The sequence below is a fragment of the Rhinatrema bivittatum genome, chromosome 6 (assembly GCF_901001135.1).
Source record: "Rhinatrema bivittatum chromosome 6, aRhiBiv1.1, whole genome shotgun sequence".
Lineage (NCBI taxonomy): Eukaryota > Metazoa > Chordata > Amphibia > Gymnophiona > Rhinatrematidae > Rhinatrema > Rhinatrema bivittatum.
Genome location: NC_042620.1, coordinates 291,828,513 through 291,841,362, shown reverse-complemented (window position 1 = coordinate 291,841,362; position 12,850 = coordinate 291,828,513). Strand labels below are relative to the sequence as shown.

The 12,850-nt window shown below is 52.1% G+C and overlaps 1 protein-coding gene across 2 annotated transcripts in view; it reads left to right on the top strand.

The window, feature by feature from the left end:
• RBM41 (RNA binding motif protein 41) overlaps positions 1-12,109 on the top strand; it is a 76,827-nt gene extending 64,718 nt beyond the window's left edge. For both annotated transcript variants that reach the window (XM_029607353.1, XM_029607354.1), the window contains exons 7-8: positions 4,617-4,764; positions 5,752-12,109. In XM_029607353.1, coding sequence (XP_029463213.1) covers positions 4,617-4,764; positions 5,752-5,918 — 315 coding nt within the window. In that variant the 3' untranslated portion in view covers positions 5,919-12,109. The remainder of the gene's footprint in view (positions 1-4,616; positions 4,765-5,751) is intronic.
• The last annotated feature ends 741 nt before the right edge of the window (positions 12,110-12,850 follow it).

Here is a 12,850-nt window from a genome sequence, read left to right as displayed (position 1 = left end):
GGAGAAACGCCAAAATATCAGAAATAGAAGCGGAAGTGGGATTCAGACCCCGCTCCACTCACCATTCCTCAAACACTACCCAGACCCGAACATAAGCCAGGGAAGTAGACTGTTTTCGGGATCTCAGCAACGTAGTAACGACCGCATCCGAGTAGCCTTTTCTTTTCAACCGGTACCTCTCAAAGCCATGCCGCGAGACAGAAGTGATCCGCATCCTCCAAACAGACGGGGCCCTGCCGAAGAAAGCCCCGCGAACCCCTGAAGGCGAAGGGGGGCGGCCACCGACAACTGGACTAAGTCCGCAAACCAGGGACGGCGCGGCCACTCCGGCGCCACCATGATCACGTTGGACGGGTGCAAGTCTATGCGCCGCAGAATCTTGCCGATCATGGGCCACGGTGGGAACACATACAGAAGCACATCCGCCGGCCAGGGAAGCACCAACGCGTTGACTCCCTCTGCGCCCCTTTCGCGACGTCGACTGTAAAATCTCGGAGCCTTTGCGCTGTGCCACGTGGCCATCAGATCCATGTGGGGCGTTCCCCAAGTCTTGCAGATGAAGAGAAACGCCTCTTCCGCCAGCTCCCACTCTCCGGGATCCAGACGGTGACGGCTGAGAAAATCCGCCTGGACGTTGTCGACTCCTGCAATGTGGGACGCAGCGAGATGGCTGAGATGCCGCTCTGCCCAGAGCATCAAGAGCCACGCCTCCTCCGCCACTAGAGGACTTCTTGCCCCGCCCTGGCGATTGATGTAAGCCACGGTGGTAGCGTTGTCCGACAATACCCGGACCGCCTGTCCGCGTACTAGGGGTAGAAAAGCATGCAGCGCCAGACGGACCGTTCTGGTCTCCAGCCGGTTGATAGACCACCGGGTCTGCGACTCTGACCACAGACCCTGAACCGACTTCCCTTGGCACACTGCCCCCCAGCCGGAAAGACTGGCATCCGTGGTCACCACCGTCCAGTCGGGCACCAGAATGGACACTCCACAGGAGAGATGCTTGGAATCCCGCCACCAGCTCAGGCTGGCTCGCGCCTGACCCTCGAGAGGGAGAGGTAGATAAAAATCCTTGGAAACCGGTTTCCAGCGGGAAAGCAATGAGGACTGCAGCGGTCGTAGATGAGCGAACGCCCAAGGGGCTAACGCCAGAATGGATGCCATAGACCCCAGAACCGTCAGGTAATCGCAGACTCGTGGCCGGTGTAGCGACAGAAGACGTAGCACCTGAGACTGCAGATTGCATATCCGTTCCTGAGAGAGAATCACCTTGCCTCGCTTCGTGTCGAAAAGGGCTCCAAGATACTCCAAGGACTGAGAAGGTTCGAGATGACTCTGTTGTAGTTGACCACCCAGCCCAGGGACTGCAAGAGCTGTAACCCCCTGGTCACCGCCTGCCGACACAGACTCTGAGACTTCGCTCGGATTAGCCAATCGTCGAGGTAAGGGTGAACCAGCAGGCCTTCCCGCCGCAACTGCGCCGCCACGACCACCATCACTTTCGTGAATGTCCGAGGCGCTGTCGCTAGGCCGAACGGGAGCGCCCGGAACTGGAAGTGCCTGCGCAGAATGCAAAACCGCAGGAACCGCTGAAAAGCTAGATGGATGCCTACATGAAGGTATGCTTCTGTGAGGTCTAGGGACGCCAGGAATTCGCCGGGGCGCACTGACGCGATCACGGAACGAATGGTTTCCATCTTGAAATGAGGAACCCGAAGGCATCTGATGACTCCCTTCAGATCCAGAATGGGGCGGAAAGAGCCGTCTTTCTTGGTCTAACTCGTAGCCGTGTCTTATCACGTCGAGGACCCACTGATCCGACGTCATGCTGGCCCATTCCTCGAGAAAGAAGGAGAGACGCGCCCCCACGTTTGGGACAATGTGCCGAGGCCACGAGGAGGGATGGGCCGGCCGGACTTCATTGTGAAGGCTTGGCCCCCGCACCCGACGGAGCCCCTCCTTGCCGGCCAAAACGCTTGCCCCGAAAGGACTGCTGCCACTGAGCGTTCCGCGAGGAGGACGACCTATATGAGGATCCAGAGGATCTTTGCGGTCTGGACTTCCTGGGCCCCCGGAACCGGGCTTTGCCTGAGAAGGAAGATCGCGGACGGGCCCTATCCTCCGGCAGCTTAAACGCTCGATTCTCACCCAGGGAAACCAACAAATCATCTAACTCCTTGCCAAATAGCAATTTCCCTTTAAATGGCAATGCCCCGAGGTGAGCCTTGGAAGAGCCATCCGCTGCCCAGTTGCGCAGCCAAAGAAGACGACGCGCCGACACCGCTGCCACCATGGAGTGAGCTGAGGTGCGCTACAGATGATGGAGCGCATCGGCCCCATAGGCAATGGCTGCCTCCAACCTGTCTGCTTGAGAAGCTTCCTCTGCAGAGAGACCTGCATTCGCCTGAAGGACTTGAGCCCAGCGCAGACTAGCCCGCATAGCAAAATTCGTGCACATGGCGGCCCGCACTCCTAGGACAGAGACCTCGAAAATCTTTTTGAGTTGAACCTCCAACTTCCGGTCTTGAATATCCCGGAGGGCTGTCGCTCCCGTGACCGGGATGTTAGACCTCTTCGTGACAGCGGACACCGCCGAATCCACTTTTGGGAGCCGGAGGAGCTCCAGCGCGTCCTCCGGCAAAGGGTAAGGCTTGTCCATGGCCTTGCTGACCTTCAAATCCAACTCCGGAGTATCCCATTCCTTGAAGAGGATATCCGTGGACGAAAAAAGGAAAAGCAACCGCCGGCCCTGTGAGCCCGAGCAGGACAGGATCCATATTTGCCTCCTGGCGGACCACCACCGGAGGGGCATCAATCCGCAGCTCCTGGAGAATGGCCGGGATAAGCGGCGACAGCTCCTCCCTAAGGAACAAACGCACCACCTTGGGGTCATCCCCATCGACGGCCTGTGCTCTTTTCCCCGTAGCGAGCTGCGCAGAGCCATCTGACGCTGCCTTCCCGGCTCCCGGCAGGGGTTCCTCAGAGGCCTCCGTGTCCGCCTCGGCGGATTCTTCGGACTCCGAGCCCTGCGGCACCCCTCGCGGAAGCCGCTTGCTCCGGCCCGCGGCCTGGGCGACCTTCGCCGTCCTCCTGGCCGGCTTTTTCTTCGGCGGGGACCGGTGGACCCGAGCGCGCGAGGCGTCCCCCCGACTGCGCTTGCTTCGCCTATATCGGAGCACCTTGCGCAGCAAAGCGCTAAATCCTCTGAGAGCTCGCCCGAATCCGAAGAATCGATTTCCGAAGTCCCCTGGGACCGGGGCCCCTCCGAGGGGGCCTCCCCCGCCGCACCCCACTGCGGGGAGAGCTCAGGGGGCAAAACCGAGGCCTCCACCGTTTCGCGTGAGACTACCCGGCCGGTGGACAAAATGGCCGCCACTCCCGCGGAAACCGGGAAAGAACCAGGAGGCCTGTCAGGGGCCCCTCCCCCCTGCGACGGCGATCGTGCCACCCGGGAACGGGTCCCCCGAGGTGCCCCCGATGATCCCTCGTCTCCCGGGACGCAGGCCAAACAAAGGCCGTCCCGGGAGAGACGCGCGCGCACCGAGCCGCAGGCCCTGCACTGCGAGCCGCGCGGCATCGAGAAAATCGCGGGAAAACAAAGGACGCGCCGAAAAACACTGAGGGGCGCTGAAGAAAAAGAAAAAAATCACCGCGGCGAAATCGGCGACCTCCCCCCTGCCGACGACGCCCCCCCCCCCCCCCCCCCCCCCCCCCCCCCCCCCCGAGCGGGACGGGACGGAGCGCAACGCCAGGCAACGGAGAGCCGACAGAAACAAAAGTCAAACACTTTTTTTTTTTTTTTTACAGAAAACGCTGTCCCTGGTACTGAAAAAGCCCTCTGTCCTGCAGGGGTGAGTGAACCGGGCTCCCCGGTGTCACCCCTGACGCTGCTACTAGTCCAGCCGGGTCCTCAACCCTAGCAGCGGCCTCCACCTGGGGAGGGTAGTCCCCTCAGGACCTCTCAACTCCCCAGGGAGGCAGGGCAACCGGGACTAAAATTAACCAAATTAAACAAAAAACCCAATTTACAGAAAAAAAACCAAATAGGCCTAATAGAAAATAAAACCCAAAAAGCGAACCTGACTAACAACCAGAATCAGGCCCGACAGGGCTGTGACCGGACCTGCACCCACCTACTGGAGACAGAGTAAGACTGAGGGGCTGTGACTGGCACAGGGGCATATATGCTCCGCCCACAAGTTTTAGTCTGTCTCCATCTACTGGTGCGGAGTCACAACCCAGGTATCCTGGACTGATCCTGGTACGTACAGGGAACAGTTATTCACAAACTTTGTGCGTTTCCTTTTGTACTGGAAGAAAATGTACTAAACCTTATATAGTGCCAGGATATTAGATTGTGTTATCCACATTTTATGTAAAACTACAGTACTGAACCCGTCTGTTTTAATTGATTGAGAAAACTTGCAAATTTGCAGAAGGAAAGCAGCTTATCATATCTATTGCAAGTTGTCATTGAACTCTAGTTACAATTTTCACAGCTGACTGGATTTTTCTTAAATCTCCACTTGGGAGCTATAGCATGTTTAATTCATGACTTAGATGTTTGGTGCACTGCAGAAGTAACCTGGCTTTGTGCGGTTTTTTTTTAATTTTAGGTGTTATATCTGAAAAATCTTCACCCACGTATGACAGTGAGAGAACTGATTTCTTTGTTTGCCCGGTTCCAGCAAGCAGATGGCCCCCCGATCCAGTTCCGCATGTTGACTGGGCGCATGAGAGGCCAGGCCTTCATCACCTTTCCAAGTGAGTGTCTGAGAAAGGGAGACGGAGGTACAGTACTCAAAACCAGTGCTCAGTGGGCCTGCAGATAAAAAGGAATTCTTTTAATGCAGAGGTTGCAATTATTATCCTTGAAGGCCACAAACCAGACTAGGTTTGTACATGTTTTTTATAACTTCTTGGTTACCATGAACAGCAGACTTTTTTCTTTTTTTTTTTGTGGCCTTCATCTGGAGTTGTACACCTCTGCTGTAATGCTTCCAAGTAAGTCTGAGCTGACCCTGCATGAACATTATATGGGAGACTGATCTTGTCGACTACAAACCTTTGGTTCAAATCTGGCGTGCTTTGTTATTGGTAAAAATCATTACCGCCTTTACAGCTGTTCAGTAGCATATATGGAAAGAGTTGGTAGTCCAGCTCCTGCTTGACAGGTATCTGCATCAAAACAGAAACCGTCATCTCAGTTGCACTAATTGGTGTTCTAATTTGTTCATTGGCATCTGACAAATTCAGTGTCCTTACTTGAATTCATTTCCCATTGGCCCTGTACTGTTGTCATTTTGTGATTGGCACCCTGGTTTAGGCTGCCATATTTCTATATAAAAAGAAGGGGCATATATCTATTACACAAAGAATCCCTATATTACATATATAGTTGCATGCCATTTTTCTTGTCATGTAAATAAACTAATTTTATTGATTCATAACTGAGAGTTTGGCCTAGTAACTTGCAAAAGCATGTGGGATACCACCTTTGAATCTTGCCTTTAATTTTAAGTTGCAGGAATCTAACTGCTGCATAAAATAGATTGCTTATTGCTGACACTACAGTCTATAACCCAGCACGCACTGCTAACATTCATGCAGTTAACCAGACAATTTAATTTGGCTCCAGACTTTAGACATCAATATATAATGTTGCTAGTACTGTCATGCAATAAGAAAAAGAAGTTATATAACAAAAGAGCTCTTATAAATATAATGTTTGCTATGTCTCCCTTATATCAGGTATGGAGGTGGCCACGAAGGCCCTGCTTCTGGTTAATGGATACAGTTTCCTAGGAAAACCTGTGGTGATCGAATTTGGAAAGACCAAAGCCGAGTCTTCAGTCCATCAGTCCTGCTCCTCTTTTACTACAGGCAGCACAGAGGGATCTGCAGGTGTGGAAAGCTAAGGAAATGTGAGACTTTCCATGTCTGCTGCAGATAGGAACTCAGTTCTTGGGCATTCTTGTATGAAATATAGTGAGAATGCCTTATGGGGAGACCGTGTCCATCCATCTGCCTGATACCACTTATCAGAGGCAAAATAATGGGAGGTAGAATGTTGTGCTTTGATGTTTGAAAGGATAGCAATTGCCAAGTTTCATGCCAGTTGAGCAGACAGTGCCAGGTCAACAAGAACACCACTCCTACACCTGTATACGTATGGAACTGACCAGCAACAGGACTGTAGCCCCCAGTAGCTAAATACTGGCATGGATAGTGTGATGTTTGAGATCTCAATCAAAGAAGGATGTTGTAGCAAGGTACCATTGGGGCATATTGCAGAAGTTTAAACAAAGGAATGCTATGGGAAAAAATGCCGGCAGAAAGTTGAAACAGGAATTCAAAGAGAAGGACAGATAATTGGTGCATTAGAGTAAGCTGAAGGGAGGGAGGATATTAAAAAAAAACAACAATGCTCCTTCTCATATGTGGACTACCCTTTCCCATTCTGGGTATAGAGAGAATTCAAGAAGAAAAATACCAAACATTCTACCTAATCAAAGCTGCTAATATAAGAGGGACACAGAGTTTGGCTCACCTTGTATAGGGCAGAGGAGAATTTCCTCATGAAAGGTACAGGATCAGCACTTGTTGTGCACGTGGCACCAGAAAGCTCTGAAATGATGGCAGTTCTCTTGAGAGCCTGCTGACCAGTTGAGTCAGCCCCAGGCCTGGCATGGAGCAGAAAAAATGCTACAAATAGCATGTTGCCACAGAAAATCCTGGACATATGTCATTGATTGTAGCCATTTACATACAGTGAATTCCCCTTTCAGAAACTGAGAGAACATACCGCGCATAAGAAAATCGTGGTGCTTTCCTTTTCTTTGTAGTACTTGTAGAAGGCACCGTAGAGCAGAGGTGGCATTGTTAGGAGGTCAAAGATGGTGATTTCCTATACCCCTTCCATCTTTAATGGAATGACTCAAGAGTTTTGTAACAAAATGTTTACATCTTCATGCAGTAACATAACTCTACGATGCAGGACTTGCCAGTTATCTCATGAATGAAAAAGAATGTATGGGAATTTTAAGAAGTGGAGCAAACTGACAGGCAGACAGTTTCATACTATGTTAGTAAAGGGATCTTTTGTATATGTGCTATAGTTATATTTGCAAATCCAGCATGTGCTGCAGTTTTTTAAACCTGACTTTTGATGATGATGATGATGATTTTAAAAAATTGCATTTAAATACAATTGTTTAAATATATCAAAATGAGTGGAATGCATCTTTTTTTTTTTTTTTTTATCCCATTATATCGGTGCCATGCACTGAGCCTCCGTGGACCCCCGTGGACACTCTGGTGACGCCCAGCCTGCCTCCTACTCCAGGGTCTGTCTTCTCTGCACCCGCATTCAGAGAGAAGTTGGACCTCATGGTTCAACAGGCAATGCTAAATGCCCTTCGGTGTCTCCAGCAGCCACCGACACCGGCCCCATAACGGCATCAGAACTGGCACCCTCCATGTTGGCACCTCTACTGGAAAGGCTGGATGTGCTGTTCGGTGCCTTACTGATGCAGCCCGTGCCGGCGGCTGCCCCGGTACCTTGTCCACCACGTGCCTCCCCCTGTCTCGATCCTGATTCCGGGCTCCTCAGAGGAGGAAGATATAGCCCTTCGCCCATCTCCACAGGCGGTACCGCCGATGCCAGATCCTGTCCCCAGGCCATCAGGACTCCCGGTGCCCCGGCGTCCATCGCAGGTCCCAACACCCTCGATGCCGGCGCCACTGCTGTGGGTTCCACTTCACCGACCATCAGTGCCCGCGCCCCATACTCTGGGTCTTGTCCTTCCTCCTCGGCCCAGGCAGTTTTCTGGTGAGGAGGAAGCCCCCTCCACCCCATGGGAAGAAGGCCGCCTCTGAGCATTCCTCGGAGGCCTCCAAGGACATCCTGTCGGAACCTTCCCTGCCAGATGAGAGACAGCGCTCGCCTCCAGAGGACTTATCCTTCACGAGCTTTGTCTGGGCGATGGCAGAGCCCATTCCTTTCCAGCTTCTGACCGAAGAGGATGCACGCCACAAGATGTTAGAGGACCTCCAATTTGTGGATGCTCCTAAGGAAGTGATGGCAGTCCTGGTCCATGAGGTTCTCCTGGACCTCCTTCACCTGCCCTGGGAACACCCAAGTTCTGTGGCTCCAGTCAATAGAAAAACGGATGCCACCTACTTAGACCAACAGGCCCTAGGTTTTCAAAATAGCCAGTTGCCACACCAGTCGGTAGTGGTCGAATCGGCCCAGAAAAGGCCAAAAAAAGCCACCCTCACTCCTCTGCCCCTCCAGGAAAGGACCATAGAGCCTTAGACGCTCTGAGTTGTTTTCCAGGGTTCCATGCTTATCGCTCGCATAGCAGCGAGCCAGTTGTACATGAACCAGTACAACCGGAACCTCTGGAAACAGGTCCAGGAGTACACTGAGACCCTCCCACAACAATTTCAGGAAGGCCTAAAATCCATCCTCCAAAAAGGACTGGAAGTCAGGAAACATGAGGTGAGAGCGGCCTATGACGTCTTTGAGACGGCGTCAAGGGTATCAGCAGCAGTCATTAGTGCCAGACGCTGGGCCTGGCTAAAAGACTCCGACCTTCGTCCGGAGGTCCAAGACAAACTGGCCGACCTCCCCTGTACAAGGGAAAAACGTTTTGGGGACAAAATCCGAGACACAGTGGCCCAACTCAAGGACCACCTTGAAACCCTGTGTCAGTTGTCTACCACCACCTCTGACCCCTTTTCGGCAGCCCATAGAGGTCCACGTAGGGATTCTAGAAAGTAGTTTTACAGGCAATAGAGATACTATCCTCCAACCTCCCATGCTCGTCCAGCTCGGTCCACCCAGAGAGGTCACCCTCACCAACAAAGGGCACCTAGGGCTTAGCCAGCCCCTCAGCCAAGCCCTGCAGCTGGCTTTTGACAGGCACTCAGAGAGCAGAAACCTATCCCCTTCGCCCGCACTATCTGACCCGCCCGTGGGGGGTCGTCTCTGCCTATTTCTGAACCACTGCTCCCCAGTTACCACCGACTGATGGGTACTGTCCATCGAACAACGGGGTTACCGCCTCAATCTTCTCAGTGTTCCTCCAGACTCCCCACCCTGTCCGGCATGGAGTTTCTTGGAACATGCACCAACCCTCGAGTTAGAACTCTCAGCTCTGCTATGGTCCAGAGCCGTGGAAGCGGTTCCCCAGGCTCAGCAAGGCCAGGGGTTCTACTCCCGATATTTTCTCATTCCAAAGAAAACAAGCGGCCTCCATCCCATCCTCAACCTCTGGGCCTTAAACAAGCTCCTCCGAAGAGAGCGGTTCAAAATGGTATCCCTGGGCACCCTACTCCCGCTTCTACATCAAGGGGACTGGCTATGCTCACTGGATCTACAAGACGCCTACGCGCTCATTGCCATTTTTCCACCTCATCGCAAATATCTGCAATTCATGGTAGGCCACCGGCACTTCCAGTACGGAGTTCTTCCCTTTGGACTGGCCTCTGCTCCCTGAGTCTTCACAAAGTGCCTGGCAGTGGTGGGAGCACATTTGCGTCGCAAGGGCGTGTACGTGTTTCCATATCTGGACGATTGGCTCATCAAGAGTTCTGAGAGAGAGGGAGCACTTCACTCCCTGAGCATGACATTATGACTCCTCCAATCACTAGGGTTCCTTGTAAACTACCTGAAATCCCAGCGGACTCTGTCCCAACGACTCAGCTTCATCGGGGAGAATCTGGAAACCATGGTAGCCAAAGTGTTTCTTCCCAGGGAACGCATTGCCACCTTGGCTGGGCTGGCCAGGTCCATTTGTTCCTGACAGACAGCCTCAGCCCGCCTGCTCCTGAAGTTACTGGGCCACATGACATCATCAGTGCATGTCACCCCAATGGCTCGCCTGGCCATGAGGGTCACAAAATGGACTCTACAGTCCCAGTAGCACCAAGCCTCTCAAGAACTCTCCACACTCGTCCGGATAACCAAACCTCTCCAGCTCTCCCTTGCCTGGTGGGCGCAGGAATCCAACCTCAGCAAGGGACTACCCTTTCAGCACCCTGCTGATCAAATAATTCTGACCACGGATACCTCCAACCTAGGCTGGGGGGCCCATGTCAACGGCCTCCACATGCAAGGAGTGTGGTTGAAGCCCGAGGCGAGATACCAGTTAAACTTTCTGGAACTCTGAGTGATGCGGTATGCACTCTACGCATTCCAGGACTGCTTGTCCAACAAGGTCGTCTTGATCCAGATGGACAACCAAGTAGCAATGTGGTATGTGAACAAACAGGGGGGCACAGGCTCTTATCTCCTCTGCAAGGAGGTGGTGCAGATTTGTGCCTGGGCCCTGTCATGTTCCATGCTCCTTCGAGCCATCTACCTGGCAGGCTCTGAGAATGTGGTGGCAGACCGCCTCAGTCGGACATTCCATCCCCCATGAGTGGTCCCTCAACCCCTCAGTGGCGGAAAGGATCTTCTACCAGTGGGGTCAGCGGACGTAGATTTCTTCGCGTCCCCACAGAACCACAAGGTGGACTGCTTCTGCTCTCTGCACAAGGAGGAAAGGGACCAGTAGTGGATGCCTTCACCCACTCCTGGAATGCAGGCCTCCTATATGCATACCCTCCGATTCTGCTAATAAACAAGACTCTCGTGAAGCTACAGCAGGACCGAGGCTCCATGATCCTCATAGCCCCGCATTGGCCGCATCAGGTCTAGTATCCAATTCTCAACGACCTGTCTCTCCAGGAGCCCATTTGCCTGGGCACCTCACCCAATCTCATCACACAGGATCAGGGCAGCTTATGCCACCCGAACCTCTGGTCGTTGACCCTCATGGCCTGGATGTTGAAAGGCTAGTGCTGCAATTCCCTTCACTTTTCAGACAATGTCTCGCAAGTCCTCGTAGCTTCACGTAAGCCTTCCATGTGGAAGTCCTACCAAGCAAAGTGGAGGAGATTCTCGTCTTGGTGCACGGAGGAGGGTCTTGACCCTTTCACTTGCCCCACACCTAGGCTTCTAGACTACCTCTGGCGCCTCTCTCTGGACTACAGACCACCTCAATCTGGGGTAATCTGAGTGCCATCAGCTCCTGCCACCATGGAGTGGCGACATTCCAGTCTCGGTGCAGCCCTTAGTGGTGCGCTTCATGAGAGGCTTACTACAACCAAAGCCTCCCCTGCATCCTCCTGTTGTGGCCTGGGATCTCGACGTAGTGCTGGCATGGCTCATGCGACCTCCGTTTGAGCCCCTGCACTCCTGCGAGTTCAAGTATCTCACCTGGAAGGTCATCTTCCTAGTGGCAATTACTTCTGCTCGCAGAGTCAGTGAGCTGCAGGCCCTAGTGACCATCCACCTTACACAAGGTTCTTCCACGACAGGGTGGTGCCACACACCCACCCTAAGTTCCTGCCTAAGGTAGTGACTGCCCCCTCCATCTAAATCAGTCTATCATATTGCCCACTTTTTTCCCGAGGCCACACTCTCATCCAGGTGAGTGGGCTCTGCATGCCATGGACTGCAATTGTGCTCTCGCTTTTTATTTAGAGCGCACTGCAGCCCACAGGCAGTCCACCCAACTCTTTTTCTCCTTTGACAAAAATAAACTTACAGTTGCAATGGGCAAGCAGACCCTCTCCAATTGGCTGGCAGACTGTATTGCTTTCTGCTACCAGCAAGTAGGCCTTCTGCTCGAGGGCCGAGTGAAAGCGCACTCAGTAAGGGCCATGGCAGCATCAGTGGCGCACTTCCGGGCTGTCCCTATTGTGAAATTTGCAAGGACGCGACGTGGAGTTCCCTCCACATCTTCACAGCCCGTTACTGCCTAGATAAGGATGGTCGACAGGACAGTGTCTTTGACCAGTCTGTGCTCCATATCTTATTTACAGTGTGAGAACCCAACTCTCCCTGCCTAGGGCCTAATATGTGGTTCAGACTACCCCCGTTGCCAACAGCACCCCTTTTGTTGTGCCTGTTGCACGTTATTGGGTGCTTGTTGGCCAAGGGTGTTCCGGGGGCAGCCTGCAGCATGGTATTCACCCATCTGTGAGGACTACCATCCTGCTTGTCCCCAGAAAAAGCAGAGTTGCTTACCTGTAACAGGTGTTCTCCCAGGACAGCAGGATGTTAGTCCTCACGAAACCCGCCCGCCACCCCGCTGAGTTGGGTTCGCCTGCGTTTTGTTATTTTATTTTTCATATTCTTCTCTGCTTTGAAATGAAACTGAAGGGGGACCCCATGTGGCCACAGGGTTAGTGGCATGCTGGGCATGTTCAGTGTGCCAGTCAAAGTTCTAGAAACTTTGACAAAAGTGTTCCGTGACAGGGCTCCATCTGATGATGTCACCCATCTGTGAGGACTAACATCCTGCTGTCCTGAGAGAACACCTGTTACAGGTAAGTAACTCTGCTTTACTTATCAGAGAAATAAGTTTGTATTTGTAGATCCATTACATTTGGAAACTTTTTTGTTGGATAAACCTGTTGGCAGCTCCAATAATGTGGACTATATCAGACAATGTGTTTTTTTTTTCTTTTTCTTCTATATTTGTACCAGTTGATGTATTGGTATATATTTCATATTTCCGTTTATTCCATGTTTCTTTGTAAATATGATTTAAATCTAATAAAGAATTAATGGCAAACACTAAAAGACAGCATTAAACTAAACAGCTTGTCTTGCATACCTGCTAAAATGTTTAGACTACAAAGAAAGCTTATTACATGACTGACATGCACATGCTTAACCTTTTCAGCCAATTCTGCATCTCTATTACATTGCTGATGCAGCAGACCTGAAATTTAGTTGGAACACTTTTTTAAATTGCTTTCCAAAGGTCTTGGTGCAAATTATTAAATGCAATTG